The following is a 19068-nucleotide window of genomic DNA, read 5'->3' on the forward strand; positions in this document are numbered from 1 at the left end:
CACTGCAGATGGTGACGGCAGCCATGAAATTAAAAGACGCTTACTCCTTGGAAGGAAAGTTATGACCAACCTAGATAGCATATTGAAAAGCAGAGACATTACTTTGCCAATAAAGGTTCGTCTAGTCAAGGTTATGGTTTTTCTAGTAGTCATGTATGGATGTGAGTTGGACTGTGAAGAAAGCTGAGTGCCGAAGAATTGACGCTTTTGAACTGCTGTGTTGGAGAAGACTCTTGAGAGTCTCTTGGACTGCAAGGAGATCCAACCAGTCCATTCTAAAAGAGATCAGTCCTGGGTGTTCATTGGAAGGACTGATGCTAAAGCTGAAACTCCAATACTTTGGCCACTTCATGTAAAGAGTTGACTCATTGGAAAAGACTCTGATGCTGGGAGGGATTGAGGGCAGAAGGAGAAGGGGATGACAAAGGACGAGATGGTTGGATGGCATCACCGACTTAATGGACGTGAGTTTCAGCAAGCTCCGGAGATGGTGAAGGACAGGGCAGCCTGGCGTGCTGCAGTCCACAGGGTTGCAAAGAGGGACACGACTGAGCAGCTGAACCAACAACAACAGGCCCTCACTAGGGAAAAAAAGTTGGTGAGACTTGACATTCTCAGCAACCATCCTTGAAAAAGAATTCCAGTTGAGCTATTTCAAATCCTAAAAGACGATGCTGTGAAAGTGCTGCACTCAATATGCCAGCAAATTCATTGCTTCCTTCTACTTCTTTGCACTAAAAAAAAAAAAGAAAAAGCTCTTCTAGAATTTGTTCTCAAGGCATGTTTCTGAAACCTGCGGGAGAGCTCAGGCAGCTGATAAAGCTATTTTCGGTCATTATCACATTTCCCTTTGGTCAGCACTGCTCTGAGGGTCTCACATCGTGACTTTGCTCATGCAGGAGGCTTACCCCGACAAGGTGTCAGCAAATCATCAGACGTTCTGTTCTTTCAAAGGCAGATAATGAACTTCCTGGCCAGCAAGAGGCCAGGGACCTCCCTTTATCTCTCAAGGAACTCCAGAGGTGGCCACTTGTGTCACTGTCTTTGTTTCAAAGCCTGCTGCACAGTGCTAGACAGAGGCTATGTCCTGCTTCGTAAAAATGGTGAATATTCCACTGACAGCTCTAGCTGGATTTGTCTGCCTGGGAAACTGATATGAAACTAGCTTCCTTGTGTGAACTCAGTGTGAATTTGTCACTCACAGCCAAGAAGGACATGCTTCACAGAGTGCTTTCTAATCCACGTAGTCCATTATTTGCAACCCAGGCAGTGAATGGCAGGAAACATACAAGAGGAAAGGATAAGAAGTCTGAAGATGCAGTGACACGAGGCAAAAAAATAAATGTGCCTAATTTGATGACATTGACTTCACAAAGCATCAAGGCCATTTCTAGATGAAATAATCAGATTGAAACAATTGAGTTTCTGTGTAACCCTGCACCCACATTGTTTTTCTGACGCTCTTGAGATTTTGAACAAATCTGCTAAAGTTCATAGTAGGATAAAAAAGAACTGGGATGTTCAAATTGAAACATCCATTTCCTCTGAAATAGAATATTGGTTGTTCAAATGTGATTAAGTTTCAAGGTTAAAAATGTTTTTGTGCTTATGGGAAGAGACTCCCATACACAGTTTTGATAAGGCTGTACAAGTTTTAATGAGGGAAATGCAAGGTAAACCTGAGTAGAAACATCTTCCTGACATCAGGATGACATATTTTTTTCCCCCAGGGGAGAATTCCCGCCTTATTCCTAATTTTAGAAAATGAGCCAGTTTTTTCTTTGTGCTTTTCTGTGTTTTCTAAGTTTTCAGAGTTATTATCGAATTATCTAATTTTGAATAAGGCACAATGAAAATAATTTTAAAAGTAACCCAGAGGTGTTGACTGTGAATGTCTTTGTCAGACGCATTGAGAAGGAAGTGGATTCCTCCCTTGCCTTGGAAAGAAGCCTGTTCCAGGGCTTGCACTTCCTCAAAAAGAAGGATGGACATATGTCAGTGGCTCTGAAATGGCCTTATCCTTTCAGCAATGTAAAGCGATAATCAAGATCTCACTTGTCATCACTGCAAAATGGGAGAGGTGAAATACACAGCCAAGTAGAGCATTTATCTCTTTCCTGAGTCAAAGGAAGGAAGCCTTTTGAGATGTTTGGTATGTTTGGAAGATGAAGATAAACGGGAGTGCCCTTCTGCCCCAACGAGACAACAGCAGAAAAATGTCCTGACCTTGGTTTCCACATTTTGCTTCTCCGGCCTTGAGACCTATCACAAGGAAAGGCCTGAACATTCAAGGAAATCTGTGACTCCTTCTATTGTAGGTGCAAGTATTGCCACAATTTTGGTATAGCCAGTGTGATGCATGAAACCCACCAGAGATTTTGAATCCTGTTGACTGTTTTATGAATGCCTCATTGTTTCAAATGAGCTCAGAGAAAGGGAGTCATTTTATCTGCCTTTCATGATCAGAGGTCTGTTTGACTCTGATTCTCTCATTTATTCATACATAAAATGTTTACACAAAGCTTTCTTTGTGTCATGAAAGAAAAGTGAAGTCACTCAGTCGTGTCCGACTCTTTGTGACCCCATGGACTGTAGCCTACCAGGCTCCTCTGTCCATAGGATTTTCCAGGCAAGAGTACTGGAGTAGGTTGCCGTTTCCTTCTCCAGGAGATCTTCCCAACCCAGGGATTGAACCCAGGTCTCCTGCATTGTAGGCAGACACTTTACTGTCTAAGCCACCAGGGAACTCTATTAAGTAGTTTTGTCTATATTGATGTTTTAAAATCCCTCCTAGAGTTTTATAAGGTAGGACTCTCTACCCTCATTTGATAGCTAAGGAGACTGTTGGAGAAGCAGCAAATCATTTGCCCAAATTAGTGATGAGGGGAATAGGTTCAAACCTCAAACTTCTGGTAGCAGGCCCTGGGTTCTTTTGCTCTCTGGGCTGTGGTCTATTATTCACTAGACTGGATATGCTCACTTTCACTACTGCATCTGAGACAAAGCCTTTTCTTGTCTACTGTGTGTCTAATTAACTTAAGATCACATTAGTTTCTGTGGATTAGAAACAGAAAAGCAAATACAAAATTCAATTTTATGAGGATGATTCTGTGAACCGGATGTGACCATGACCCTATCTGGTGCTTAAAAGAAAGTTCACGACATCTGGATGTCTGGGTTAATTGCTTCATTCTGATGTGACCAACTCTTAGAACACAAAGTGCCAACATGTTAAGGTGAAACAGAGCAGAATGGTTAACAGAGAAGGGCCAGGGTACCCTAAACCCCAAACCATGAGCTTCCCAGGGTAAGGAGCATGATCCAGAAATTGACTGGGAGGGCTGAAGGGACCTACCAAACAGAAGAAAAATTAGAATGCTCAACACCACTAATTATCAGGAAAATGCACATCAAAACCACAATGACATGTCACCTCACACCTGGCACTATGGTTATCATCAAAAAGAACACAGCCAACAAATGTTGGAAGGATGTGGAGAAAAGGCAACCTTTGTACACTATTGGTGGGAATGTAAATTGGTATAGCCACTGTGGAAAACATTTTGGAGGTTCCTCAAAAAACTAAAATCAAAACTACCATAGTGAAGTAGCTCAGTAGTGTCTGACTCTTTGCAACTCCATGGACTGTAACCTGCCAGGCTCCTCCGTCCATGGGATTCTCCAAGCAAGAATACTGGAGTGGGTTGTCATTTCCTTCTCCAGGGGATCTTCCCGACCCAGGGATCAAACTCGGGTCTCCCACATTGAAAGTAGATTCTTTACTGTCTGAGCCACCGGGGAACTACCATATGATCCAACAATTCCATTCCTGGGTATATATTTGAAAGAGATATGCACCCCAATATTCATATCAGCATTATTTACAATTGCCAAGATAATATATTAAAGCAACCCAAGATTCCATCAACCGATGAATGGATAAAGAAGGTATGGTATATATAATGGAATATGACTCAGTCATAAAAAAAGAATTAAATTTTGCAATTAGCAACAACACGGATGAACTTGGAGGGTATTATGCTAAGTGAAATAAGTCAGAGAAAGACAAATACTGTATGTTTCTTATATTCGGGGTCTAAAATTATAACAAACTAGTCAGTATAAGCAACCTCACAGATATAGAGAATGAAGTAGTAGTTACCTGTGGGAGAGAAGGAAGGAAAAAGGGCAAATATTGAGGTAGGAGATGAAGAGGTACAAACCATTTGGTGCGAAATAAGCTACAAGAATATGCTGTACAACACAGGGAATATAGATAGTATTTTATAAGTGGAGCGTAAACTTAAAAAATTGTGAATCACTGTATTGTATACCTGTAACTTATATAATATTGTACAACAATTACAATTAATAAAACCATGGGAACAAATAAAAAATACTTGTAGAAAAAAAGAGAAATTAGAAATATACTGGGAAGTCCTTTTTTATTCTTTTAAGACAAATTCTGCTCCAGGCAGTGGGACAGAGTAGAAAGAGAGCAGACTTTGGTGACAGGCAGCCCTGAACTTGAATGTGCTTTATTTACTGACTCCAAAGAGAGAGGCAAGAGACAATCTTTAAATTGTATTTCTCATAGGAAGGATGGGGATAAGAAAGTATAACTTAAAGATTTGTTTTAAGAATTAAATCAGATTATATAGGCCGAGTACTTCTCTAGTACCTAATGTCAGCAGTATTGAGTAAATTGAAATTATTGTTCATTTAATCACTAGTTAAAAAAAACAGGCAATGTTATGCATATAATATGGGCTCAACTATTTACAAGCAATATGGGGAGAAAAAGGAACAAGGAAATAAGCCAAAGTATTTATAGTTTTCTATGTGTGATAGAATACAAGTCACTACTTTTTCCTCTTTCTTTATATCTTTCTAAATTTTACAAGCTATGTACAATTTGCTCATGTTATTTTAATGAGAAAACACAAAGCAAAAGAGAACTAATCTCTCCCTTTAAGTAGATCCTTATGATGTTTTCATTACATTTTAGAAGATGGAAAATGAATGGTAAATTCATGAATAAAAATGCCTGATTTTTACTATCCTTCCCTCTCCAAAAGGGATCTCATGTAATTAGCATGTTGTTATCAGGGACTTAGTCACTGCTTGAGGGTCAACATCTTTAATCAAGATAGAAGTTCAGTTTCACGAGATGCCAGTCCAGGTTCGATGCACGATACTGGATGCTTGGGGCTAGTGCACTGGGACGACCCAGAGGGAGGGTATGGGGAGGGAGGAGGGAGGAGGGTTCAGGATGGGGAACACATGTATACCTGTGGTGGATTCATTTTGATATTTGGCAAAACTAATACAATTATGTAAAGTTTAAAAATAAAATAAAATTTAAAAAAAGTAAAAGAAAATTAAATAAATAAAAAAATTGTACTATAAAAGAAGTTCAGTTTCAGCTGAGAAATGTTATGTTGGACCGCAGGAGTTCAAACCGTACCACTGACTCAGGTTTGGCCCGTGGTTTTTCTTACAGTGGAACCTGGTCATTACAGAGTTTGCTACTGCATCCTAAGACAAGTTTTTCAGAAGAGTTAATTATTATTTTGGTTGCTAAACAATAACTACAGTCTTTGAGATACTGTAATCAAATGTCTTCTTAAAGAAAATTGTATTGAGATCATACTAGTCCGGCATTCTTACTCCCTTTCTATGGCTGCTGCTGCTAAGTCGCTTCAGTCGTGTCTGACTCTGTGCGACCCTGTAGACGGCAGCCCACCAGGCTCCTCCATCCCTGGGTTCTCCAGGCAAGAGTACTGGAGTGGGTTGCCATTTCCTTCTCCATTTCTATGGCTAGTAAAGTCTTTTATAAAAATGAATATCCTTTCAGTTGCCCCCTTTTCTGGCTTGTAAAGGAATTGTCTTAAAGAGAGATCCCTAAAGAGAAAAAAGCAGATATCAATATAAAAGCTGACAGGGCTGAAAAGGTTTTCCACATATGGATGGAAAAGGAACTTCTAGAAAAAGATGCTAACAGTCTCTTTTATCAGGCTTCCTTCCTCTTGATATCCTGTACAATGAGACATTGAGAAGCAAATATCAAAGAAACATGGCAGGCCACTTACCCGTGCAGTCTGGGCCCCAATGGCCTGGGCAGCACTGAGGCTGGAGATAGTCCTTCCTACAGATATGGCGGCATCCGGGGAGAGAGAGGGAGTATGCTCTGACCTCAAAGGTGTACCTTGAAGGGAAACAGTGAGTGTTCACCCATGATTACAGCAACTCAGTGAACTCTGGGCAGTGAGGTTGCCATAGGTTTTTATTCAGGTCTTTACACTTGCCTATATTTTAAAATATGTAGATTGAACACATTTTGCTTCCTAGGTAAAATAAAGCTTAATCGTGATTCATCTTTAATGTAAGAGCTGAATGAAAAAAATCAAGGAAGGATGAAATAAGGGTGAAATATCTAAACTGTTAGAAATAAAGTTAATTGATGAAAGAAATAATATTAGGTTCTAGGCATATGTTAGATGTAGACTAGTCAGACTTGTCTCTGACTGTGCTGGCAGCCAGTAAAAGAAGGGAAAGTTCAAGCGTTATGTGATGCACAGTATCTGTGGTTTCAAAATAAACTGATCATTTAGGACTTGTAAATTTTTTGCAGATGCTATAGATGGAAAATTTCTGTGAGAGGTATTCTAAGGTGAAAAGTGAAAGTGAAAGGAAAGTCGCTCAGTCGTGCCCGACCCTCAGCAACCCCAGGGACTGAAGCCTACCAGGCTCCTCCGTCCATGGGATTTTCCAGGCAAGAGTACTGGAGTGGGGTGCCATTGTGGTAGGGAGCAATATTTGCCATGGTTTCCTTGAGAGAGAATCATGAGTTCCTTAGAACAGTTTTTGTACCAGCTGAGGAACAGATATACTACAGAGGTTAAATTTGTCTATTTACAGAGATCTTTGCATGGATGGCTTATTCCAGGACATGACTGCAGTGTATCTAGAGCATTCTTCCTGTCATTTCTTTTCATTGGGCCATTAAGAATAGTGTGATGCTGAGTTCAAGGTTGTATCCCTAAACCAGTTCCTGGAACATTGCTGACTAACTGCAGAGCTACTGGCTTTGTGGGCACTCAAGTTGGAGATAGAGTTGATTATTTCTTTGAAAGGCTGAACATACTGGCATGGACATTTCTTCACAAAGAAGGGGAAATGGAGAGCACAAAAGAAAATGAAATGTCCCCTCAAGAACCAGGCATGGCATAGAAAACAAACTAATGGTTACCAAAGGGAAAAGTGGGGGGGGGGAGTAAATTAGGAGGGATTAACAGATATGCACTATTATATATACAAGAGATCAACAATAAGGACCTACTGTATAGCACAGGGAACTATATTCGGTATCTTGTCATAAACTATAAAGAAAAAGAATACATGTATATAACTGAATCACTTTGCTGTCTACATGAAATTAACACTGTAGATCAGCTATATTTCAATTAAAATTTTATATTAAAAAAACCAGCCTTGGATTTGTTTCAGCATAAATGAGTGACATGTCAAAATCCCCAGGTCTAAAATAGACAGCGTGAGTGCAATAATCATATTCTTTGTGTTTGTGGGAAGGGGAAGAAATGGGGGCGGGGACACATAACCCAGTGCCCACTTTGGTCATGAAGAGTACAGTATAAAAAATATTCTAAGTCCTCCTATAATTTTAATTTTGAGCCCCAAATCTTTCTGATGTACTTTTTCAGAGAATCTGGTTGCAAATGTGTGCCCACTTTAGTAATTGAGTGGTCAACTGCTGCACATCCTTGCTAATACCAGGCCAGTTAATGCTGGGAAACTTCTATTAAAAATGATGACTTGGGGTTTTAGAATATAGTACTGTTAACTGCATTAGGGCTTCCCAGGTGGCACTAGTGGTAAGGAGCCTGCCTGCCAATGCAGGAGACATAAGAGATGTGAGCTTCATCTTTGGGTGGGGAAGTTCCACCAAAGGAGGGCATGACAACCCACTCCAGTATTCTTGCCTGGAGAATTGCATGGACAGAGGAGCCTGGTGGGCTACAGTCTATGGGCTCAGAGAAAGTCGGACATGACTAAAGTGACTTAGCATGTAATGATGCACAGCTGCATTAAGCAAACATGAATTTAAAATAGTGTAATATAACAGAGTTAATTGTTTCATTTTATACAAAAATTTTCCAGTCCCTCACCCCTGAATTAAAAGCAAACTCGTTGAATAGTTTAATTTTTAAATTAGGAGACTGAGTAAATGAAAACTTGTGTTTGCATTTGAGCTGCCTGGCTGCATTCATGAGCTGGTGGGCAGAAATGCTTGTCATCCTTTGTAAGGATTAAATTTGAATTATGAGAGTTTTAAGGTCAAAAAGAGGTCTTCAAGAATGCAACACTCACCTAAAATGCAACAAATCTGTCTCCCTTCTCTGGGTTCTATAGTATCAGGGTGCAAAGCTGGTTAGTAAGATGACTATCAGACCCAAAGCCTTTTAAAATTGTATTTTTAAAAATTAATTTTTACTGGAGTATAGTTGCTTTACAATGTTGTATTAGTTTCAAAGGAAGACCCAAGGTTTTTAACATGCTCTGACTAGAACTCTTTCCAGAGGAAACAAACCCCAGATGTTCAAAATAAAGAAGGGCAAGATGAGAGAAGAATATTTCTGTGCAACACAATGTAGTCAATTTTGTATGAAAATGTGAATCGTAATATAATTTTTAGACTCACAACTCACAACTCAAAGTTGCTGAAGTTTGGGCTCAATGTAACCTTAGAACAAGAAAAAATCATGGAAATGCTTTGTAGTTTTAAGTCGGGAAGTTTCCATTTGGATTCACAATCCCTTAATTTCCAAGACTCCAGCACACATATACAGTATCTCATGATGAGTACCTGCAATCTCGGATCCCCGGAGTGCCATTGGTAATCTTGGTGTAACCATCTGGGCACTTCATTCCAAAGTTGACTGAGCAGGACTGGCACTCAGTTCTAATTGTAAGGAGAGACTTCTTATCACATCTTTTTCCCTGTGAAAACAAAAAAGAAAAAAAAAAATCAAATCCCACTAGCAGAGCCTGGATTGGCCAATCTCCTCCATTAGCTTCATGTAAACGAAGTGACAGGAATGGCAATGAGGTTGACAGGTGATGACTGGCCAGTCTTTCCATCTGAAAGGAGTGTTGGGATCAACAGGGATCAGTGTCTGCCATGGGAAGCTGCTGCTGGTACCATGCCTTTGCCATCATGGATCTCAAGTCTGGAGTCTGGCAAAATAGGGCAATGTCACTATTTACATATATTCAAACGGGAAACTGAAAGTATACCACAGGGTACACTTTTCAAATGGGAAATTGTAAGCGGGTTCTTCAAGGTTAATCGTTCATTGATCGACAGGTCTCAAGAATATTCTTTCAGCATCGATTCCATAGGCATAATGTGGTACAGGTGCTAAATGAAGCATACAGTTCCTGCTCCAAAGACGTTTACAATCTCATTACGATCCAGCTAGGAAGTGGGCTCCACGAGCGTGGTGATGATTTTCTATACTGTCCTCTGCTGTACTCTGAACATGTGGACCAGTGTCTAGTACACAGTAGAGTTTAGTAATGATTTGTTGATTGAATGAATGACTGTGGAAAAATTTGGCAACAGCAGGTGGCAGAGAATTCACTGCTAAAGTGAATGATGCAGACACACTTTGGCCTTGTCTTCAGGGTCCCTCATTCATGATTCTGGTACTGATCTTCCATGGATTTCCCCCTCTTTCTCAAGTTTCCTTCATCTCCCCATCAAACTTAAGCAGCAGTTTTGTACAATGAAAAAAGACTGAACTTGGGACTCAAAAGACCTAAGATTGGAATCAAGCTCTGTATCTTGCTAAGTATATAGTCTCAAATGAATTCCTTATTCTTTGCCATCATCTGTAAAGGGGGGATATTGATAACCACTCTACAGGTTATTGAGACTGAGTGGTATAACATGTGCAAATCACCTGGCCCAGTATCTGGAATGTCATAGACCATAAACGTCAGTTCCTGGATGCTTCTCTGTTTTTTTTTGGCCACATCATACAGCATTCAATGATATTAGTTCTCTGATCAGGGTCTGAACCCATGCCTCCTGCATTGGAGGCTTCCCAGGTAGCACAGTTCAGTGGTAAAGAATACACCTGACAATACAGGAGACATGGGTTCAGTCCCTAGATCAGGAAGATCCCCTGGAGGAGGGCATGGCAACCCACTCCAGTGATCTTGCCTGGAAAATTCCATGGACAGAAAAGCCTGGCAGGCTACAGTCCATGGGGCCGCAGAAAGTTAGGCATGACTGAGCAGGCACACCTGCACACAAACGCAGTCTTAACCACTAGACCACCAGGGAAGTCCTGCTGCTCTCTGTTCTTACCTCTGTGTTTGGCCTGTTGCCTGTACTGATCAACGTGTTCTTTCCTCTTCCCTTGGTGACCCAAACTTTGTCTCTAATACCCTGTGTCACCATGTCCACAAAACCACACTCATCTTTCTTCTCTCAACTCCTCCTCTCCCTATGGCTGGTCAGTGAAGAATGTTTTGTGGTCTCTCCATTAGAAAGACCCTTGCAGGAGAGGACCACTTTCTCCTATTTCTTTGTCATCCCTTGGGTCTGGCACTAGGTTAGGGGTGGTGGGAACATCATAGCTATTTCTAAATTCACTGAAATATGTAAGGGCTGCATAAGAAGAAAGCTTACATTTACAGGGAAATTTATGGTCATGCAAGCTTCCAAAGACACCATCTTATTTGATCTCGACCACTGTAGAGGTAAGTAGAGGAAGTATCATTATCCTCACTTTAGCAGGGGGAAAACTGAGGTAGGGGAGGTTCAGTGACTCAGCCAAGGTCACACTGTCAGTGATTTTGATTCCTTGATCAGCCATTGCTCTTCCCTACACACTATAGTGTCATATGGAAAACAAACATCTGTTTTTACTGGAAGGTTTCATTTGGTGATCATTATGAACCAAAATAGCACTGGAATGTTCTTTGTGGACAAATAAAAGCCACTTTTAGATACGGCTTGAATTCTTTCCCTTTAATGGTTAGGGCGCATCTACATTTTTTAAACAGGATTTTCTTTACATTAGGGTTTACCATTTAGATAAGTATATGGGGTGACATTACTTTGTCTTTTCTATCTTAGCAAGCCAGAATTAATACTGTCTTTTCAAGAAATCCCTTGACCTTCAAATGATTCTTTTCAAGTGGAGAGGCTCATTATTTCTCTCATATGGTCCCATCTGAAGAGTAAACTCAGCTACTGTTGTTTGTGGAGCAATGTCACGGGAGAAACTGAAGCTTAGAGGGACTAAGTAACACACTCAGAGTTCAACAGTTAGTAAGCCATGGAGCACAGAGAGTGAAAAAGGAGTGAAAGTGTGAGTCACTCAGTCACTCTTTGTGACCTCATGGACTGTAGTCCACCAGGTTCCTCTGTCCATGAAATTCTCCAGGAAAGAAAACTGGAGTTGGTTGCCATGCCCTTCTCCAGGGGATCTTCCTGACCCAGGGATTGAACCCGGGTCTCCTGCATTGCAAGCAGATTCTTTACCGTCTGAATCACTACAGAAGTCCAGTCACTGGTCCTCAAATAGCTGTTAGTTCAATCTTGATTCAACAAGAAAGCCCCAGTTCAATCTTGCCCCTATCTAATCTCAGAGCTGGAGCACTTAACCCATATGCTGTCTTCCAACATTTTAGTGAAAAACGTTATCAGAGTATAGTCAACTGGAGTAAAATTGGTATTGATAAAGTTTGCCTGGCACGGGGAGGAACAATGGGGATGTTGGGATTAGCAGGGGCAAACTATTATCTGTGGGATGGTACACAACAAGGCCCCACTGTATAATACAGTGAACTATACAACATCCCACGACAAAACATAATGAAAAAATATGAAAAAAATAGATATGTATAGCTGAGTCATTTTGCTGTACAGAAGAAATTAACACATCATGGTAAATCAGTTATACTTCAATAAAATAAAATAAAAAATTGCCTGTCACAAAACAGACTCACAGACATAGAGAACAGAATTGTAGTTGATAAGGGGGTGGGGGGGATATGGGAGGGGTGTATTGGGAATTTTGGATCAGCAGATGTAAACTAGTATACAGAGAATGGATAAACTACAATGTCTTATTGCATGGCACAGGATATGCTCAATATCCTGTGATAAACCATCATGGAAAAGAATATGAAAAAAGACTGTATGTATGTGTATCTATATATCTATATATCTATATCTATCTATCTATCTATCTATATATGTAAAGAAATTGCCTGGCACAGATGCAGAGTCATGCTTATAAGTTTTATTAGTCATAAAGCAGAAATCCTAACTTGTGAAATGCATTTTAAATGTCACTTAGATCATCTCTCATATACACTCCTATGTTTTTTTGGCTGCACAGCTTACGTTATCTTAAGTTTCCTGACCAGAGATCAAACCAATGGCCCCTGAGTGCTAACTTCTGGACTGCCAGGGAGGTCCCTCACATACCCTCCTCTAGCCTAGACTTGCGGCAGAGCTGGTTCTGAACCTGCTGTATGATGACAACTCACGTGAATCTGCTGGACAGGCAGGCGTGCTGGTGTCCTTCATCAGGCCATTGATTCCACTACCCTGGGTCCTTTGACTACAACTCATGGTAGGTAGATGGATGGATTCCCGGCATTTTGGTGACCTTGTGTTTCTCAATCAGTTATGACCTGACCTGGAATTCCCCAGAGCTCCTCTCTACTCATCTCTCTACAGTCATTGTTATTTTCAACATTCAGAATGATGTAATGGGAGGGATTCATTAAAACAAACAGAAAAGACAGCAAAATCCACAATGGAGAGAGGAATGTTAGGACTAAAATCAGAGATCCCAGTGATCACATTTTAGCACAGAATAGAACCAACTGGGTTAGTACCCCTTCATACAGATGGATCCTTGTTAGCATCCTATTCACCATAAGCTTTTTATTTTGTGAAGCCCAGAGAGTACGCTTTACTCATGACCACATAGGAAAGGAAAAGGTTTCAAACACAACTGTGAAGGTAAACAAACTTTTAAAAAACATAAGTTTCATCTTACCTGTTCTGCAGTTTCAGACAGGAAGCAGAGATTTTGTACCACCAATCCAAGAAAGAAAAGTATTACATTTTGTAGCATGGTGAGGAAATATTCGCTGCTTCTCTGCGTCAGGCACCTGTCAGGACTGTGTAGCTACTTAAATTTAGCTTGATGAACGCCCAGTGAATTCTTTCTCATTTCAGTGTTTGCTTTTAAATCTTTTCCTCTCCTTTTTTTCCTGGATTGTAACAGATGATATGCGAGAGCTGCCTCTAGACAGGAAAAATGGCCAATCTAGGGGTCGTGGTGAAATCGGCCACTCTCAACTGTATACATGTCCTGGCTCAATGACAGGATATCCTGAAGGGGCCGAGGCAGAGACATGATCCGGAATTTTTGTGCCTTGTGAAACTCCCAAGAAAAAGCTCCTGCCTCCCACTGCTCTGCCCATCCTCCTCTGGTCCTGCCTCCTGCTGACCTCAGGCCCTGCCAACATGAACACAACCACACCATGGAAAACTGCAAGCCTCTGTCTCTGAATGCAAAGTTCCGAGCTTGTCATCAGGCAGTATATATGGGGGTACCCATAAATGGGCACAGTTCCAGGTGTGGAGGGGATGTGGCAGAAGGCTAGTCCTTGACTTAGGTGATGGTGGTGGAAAACTCTATCACAAAGAAATGTCTCTTTTAAGATGCCATTGGTTGAGTTTTTGACTCATCCTTTGGCCTCTTCCAAGTCACTTTAGCAGCAAATAACTGAGTCTACAGGTCTCATCTTATGCTTCAAGGCCCAAGTCTAATGTCACCTCTTCTAGGAAGGCTTCTGTCCTGCTCCTCTAATATTCATCTTGGAGGCCCTCCCAGCATTTTGCACATCATTCTACGAAAGCCCAGTCACCTCCATCCACAATTCACTGTATGTCTGTCTCTGATGACCAATTATTAATTTCTTGAGGAGCAGGCCTAGGCTTTAACTTTTGTAACTCCAGCAGCATAGAGCAGAGATCTGTATTTGAAAATAAGAAAAACAACTATAGCCAACATTTGTTGAAGACTTACTATGTACTACTCACTCTGCTAGACTTCTCCATGGATTAACCCATTTAATCCTCACAATTCTTGGTGAAATAGAATTGTTCTCCCCATTTTACAGATGAGGTAACTGAGGCAGAGAGGTTAGGCAACAACTTTTCCAAGGTCACACAGCAAGTAGGTGAGGATCTAGTTTTCAAACTGGGTGACTCCAGAGCTAGTACTATTAACCACTATCCTCTATTTCCTAAAAATATACTTAACACATAAATAGCAGGTGGTGCTCCAGTCTCATTGACATGATGGAAAAATGTCAGACCTAGCACCACAAAGGATAAAGTCTGGGCTAATCAACTCTTGAGAGTCCCCTGGACAGCAAGGAGATCAAACTAGTCAATCCTAAAGGAAATCAACCCTGAATATTCATTGGAAGGACTGAAGCTGAAGCCCCAGTACTTTGGCCACCTGACGGGAAAGTTGACTCATTGGGAAAGACCTTAATTCTGGGAGGGATTGAAGGCAGGAGGAGAAAGGGGCAACAGTGAATGAGATGGCTGGATAGTATCACTGACTCAGTGGATATGAGTTTGAGCAAACTCTGGGTGTTAATGAAGGACAGGGAAGCCTGGAATGCTGCAGTCCATGGGGTCATAAAGAGCTGGATATGACTGAGTGACTGAAAAACAACAATTACCAAAACAGGCTTAGGGTATATCTCATGACACTGAGTTAATTGGGAGACTCACAGTTAAAGACTAGTTTTGGTTAAATAATCCTAACTGTACAAAATCTTTCCCTCTGGATGTTTGAAACAACATTACATTATGTTGATCAGTAATCCAAGAAACTTCTGGTACAGATAAGCCCTTCAGGGGCTAACCCAGAGGTCTGAATGAGAAGACACCAGATGAGGAAGTGCTCACAATCCTTTGGTTCAGTGTATTTCAACCTCATTTAGAATCTACAAAGCTTTGTAGATGATTCCACTTGCATGGGCGACAGCTGCTCAACAATCGACTATTACTGTGTAAAGTCAATGAGATTGAGATTAACCTGTTAACAGAGCTATGTTACCTTAACTAATACTTGAGGGGAAGAAGTTGAAAGTATTTTTTTCTGATTCTTTTCTCTCTGAAGAACATGGATTAGTGTCTGTGCCTAGGAATGGGTTGGATTTCTGTGTGTGTGTGTGGGGGGAGGGGGAATGAACCCATATTTGCATTTCCTGAATGGTTGTGGATGAAGAAGGCGATGTCACCCCACTCCAGTACTCTCGTCTGGAAAATCCCATGGATGGAGGAGCCTGGTAGGCTGCAGCCCATGGCGTCGCAAAGAGTCGGACATGACTGAGCAACTTCCCTTTCACTTTTCACTTTCATGCATTGGGGAAGGAAATGGCAACCCACTCCAGTGTTCTTGCCTGGAGAATCCCAGGGATGGGGGAGCCTGCTAGGCTGCCGTCCATGGGGTCACACAGAGTCAGACACTACTGAAGCGACAGCAGCAGCAGCAGCAGCAGCAAATGGTTGTGGAAGATGCTTCAGGGGGTAATGGAGAAGAATTCTATTAGATAATTTGGAACACCCTGCTTCTGCTGTACCTTTCTTATGGATTGACCATGCTCATTAGCTCCTTCAAGTTTCTGAGAAATCTTTCAGTAAAACATAAAGTAATAAAACCAAAGAGTTTCACTTTGCTGAAAGCAGTATTTTCTAAAAGTTTTAGATCAAGAGAGTTTTCTCTCTTTGCACACTAACCTTCACACCTCCAGGTCTACATTCTATTACATTTTTTTTTTTTTAAGGGAGATACTATCCTAGACTTTAGCAGGTTGAATATGCTATCTTTAAATACTTCAACATTAGGGTTTAGAAATTAGCTTGCCAGTGGCCATGGGGATTCCGCAGTCCAGGACCTGTTCACATACTTTATTAATTGCATCAGAAACATTTCTAAATACCTGGCTTTGTTTAGCAGTTGAATAGGTTTATTAATTTTATTTCTGTTAGGTTCATTTGATTGCTGTGAAAAAAGGTTCTTCAAGTTATTTCAAATCTCTACCACTGCTTCTGCAATACACATGCAATGAATAAGTGGTTAAAATGGTGCAGTGTTCAACCATTCTTAGTATTATTGTATTATTAAAATCTGCTGATGTCATAGATGACTGCTACACAAATCTCTACCCTTAGGTGAGGTGCTCAGCCATTTTTAATATTACTGTATTATTAAAATCAGCTGATGTCATAGATGACTTCTACACACGTCTCTACCCTTAGCCCAGCAGAGCTGCGAGGTGGCTCTGTATTTCCTCTGTCTTGAGTTGACCCAGTTCTGCTGACCCCTGTGTGCCTCATGGGGTGGGATATCATTTTCATTATAGTGGACCCTGTTCCTTTTTGCTGATTGTTATAAATTGTCTCTAGCCATCACAGTTGTTTTCAGACAAGGATTTTTAATCAACAGTACTTCACAGGCAGTTTGTTCCCTCCAGTATCTGCTACTGTGATGTTGGCAGCTATTTAAGGCCTGGGAATGGCTTTCTTCTGTTCTCTCCTGCTTCCTCCTCATGTCCGCCTCGACTGGCACTCACCTCCTTACCAGCACCCCCCACCCCTACCCCGCTCCCTGTGATCTGCCCTCAATGGTGACAACATGAGGGGTGATCATTTCCTTGTGAGAGAGAGGGTTAATTTCCTGATTGGAATCTGGAGACTATTCCATATTGGAAAAGGCAACAGAGGGGCGGGGACACTTCCTGGGTTGCACTGTGGAGCATCCCCTATGGCTGTAGGATTCTGAATTGTTAGTGCTCCTTTCTCTACATCATGCCAGTTATTGAGATTTTAGTCCCTGGTCACTTTGACCAGGTTTCTCTGGTAGCTCAGAGGTAAAGAATCTGCCTGCACTGCAACAGTCTTGGGTTCAATCCCTGGGTGGGGAAGATCCCCAGGAGAAGGGAATGGCAACCCACTCCAGTTTTCTTGCCTGAAGACTCCCATGGACAGAGGAGCCTGGCAGACTATAGTCGATGGGGTCACAAAGAGTTGGACGTGACTTAGTGGCTAATGGCTTCCTGGGTAGTTCAAATGATAAAAAAATCTGCCTGCAATTAGGGAGACCTGGATTCGATTCCTGAGTCGGGATGATCCCCTGGAGAAGGGCATGGCAGCCCACTCCAGTATTCTTGTCTGGAGAATTCCATGGACAGAGGAGCCTGGTGGGCTCCAGTCCATGGGGCTGGAAAGAGTTGGACATGACTGAGTGACTAAGGGTCAAGGCAGTAGGAGTCTTGTGAATGAGTGAGTGAAGTCGCTCAGTCATGTCCGACTCTTTGCGACCCCATGGACTGTAGCCCACCGGGCTCCTCCATCCATGGGATTCTCCAGGCAAGAATACTGGAGTGGGTTGCCATTTCCTTCTCCAGGGGATCTTCCCCACCCAGGGATAGAACCTGGGTCTCCCACATTGCAGGCAGACTCCCTACTGTCCAAGAACTAACTTCCCTGGTGGCTAACACTAGTGACTAAACCACCACCACTTCAACTAATAAAATGTTTCACATGTGCTTTGAGCAGCCTTCCAAGAAGGGAGAATCATCATCTTCACCATGACCATCACAAACACACACAAAAACTTTTACACATGCCAGGCACTCAATTTTTAACTCACTTGGGCTTCCCAGGTGGTGCTAGTGGTAAAGAATCCCCCTGTCAATGCAGGAGATGCAGGTTTGATCCCTCGATCAGGAAAACCCCCTGGACAAGGGCATGGCAACCCATTCCAATATTCTTGCCTGGAGACTCCCATGGCCAGAGGAGCCTGGTGGGCTACAGTTCATGGGGTCACAAAGAGTCGGACACAATGGAAGTGACTTAACACACATGCACATCCCCCTTTTGCAGATGAGACTGAGGCAGACAGAGGTTAACTCACTTGTCCAAGGTCACAAGACTATGACTGATGGAGAGGGAGACAAATGAAGGCAGTGTGAAGCCCCAGGTAGATGCTGAGCCATCATCCACAGGTCCTTCTTTGGATCTTGAATCTTGAACAAGGTGCTTCTGGACTTGCGTGAAGCGGCCAACAGAGTTAGAGCTGATGCTTCCAAAGCAGAAAAAACCTAATCATTTATTGGGAAATCAACTGTATCTTTTGCTTTGCAGGGGAATAAAAAAGGCCAGAAATTGAGATGTAAGGTGAGTTTTCTGGTCAAGATTTATTTTTCATTCTCTCTGCAGTTTTTGCTAGACTGAGGAAGAAAAAGAACTCAGAACGGTGGCTACCTGTTGGTCTCTCTTGAGCAGCTATCTAGAGAACGGAAAAAGTTGCTTTACGTAGCTTCAATATCTCCAAGAACTCCCAGAATTTTTCCAAATGAAAATGGTGCTTTGGGAAATAAAAATGTAGAAACGGGAAAACAAGACTACATCCCTGAAACCTTTCAGCATGAGAAACTGGTACTGAATCATGTTTGTTAGCCAAAACGCTGGTGCTGAGGTTTTTCAGCAAACAGGAGGGTTTATTCAAAAGGGTGGCGAAGGAGGAAACTGGAGAAGAAATCCCAAATCTGCATTCCCTAAGGCAACAGGCCAGGGTTATTTATGGGATAATGAATAACGAAGTAGGGCGGTCCAAGGCATAGAGAGCACGGGGAGAGGTGATTGGAAGGTGTGGTAATCGACATTCAGGTCAGGTGTAACTGCTGCTGCTGCTGCTAAGTCGCTTCAGTCGTGTCCGACTCTGTGCGACCCCATAGACGGCAGCCCATCAGGCTCCCCCGTCCCTGGGATTCTCCAGGCAAGAACACTGGAGTGGGTTGCCATTTCCTTCTCCAATGCATGAAAGTGAAAAGTGAAAGTGAAATCGCTCAGTCGTGTCCGACTCTTAGCGACCCCATGAACTGCAGCCCACCAGGCTCCTAGGTCCATGGGATTCTCCAGGCAAA

The 19068-nt window shown here is 42.0% G+C and overlaps 1 protein-coding gene across 1 annotated transcript in view; it reads right to left on the reverse strand.

The window, feature by feature from the left end:
* Positions 1 to 13512, reverse strand: part of STAB2 (stabilin 2) — a 169621-nt gene extending 156109 nt beyond the window's left edge. Inside the window, exons 1-3 of the mRNA XM_010853421.1 lie at positions 13110 to 13512; positions 8888 to 9021; positions 6093 to 6208 (exon numbers count right to left, since the gene is read on the reverse strand). Of these exons, the coding sequence (XP_010851723.1) occupies positions 6093 to 6208; positions 8888 to 9021; positions 13110 to 13187 (328 nt within the window). The 5' untranslated portion in view covers positions 13188 to 13512. The remainder of the gene's footprint in view (positions 1 to 6092; positions 6209 to 8887; positions 9022 to 13109) is intronic.
* Positions 13513 to 19068: the final 5556 nt, after the last annotated feature.

The sequence above is a fragment of the Bison bison genome, unplaced genomic scaffold, assembly GCF_000754665.1.
Source record: "Bison bison bison isolate TAMUID 2011002044 unplaced genomic scaffold, Bison_UMD1.0 scf7180017864327, whole genome shotgun sequence".
In the NCBI taxonomy this organism is placed as follows: Eukaryota; Metazoa; Chordata; class Mammalia; order Artiodactyla; family Bovidae; genus Bison; species Bison bison.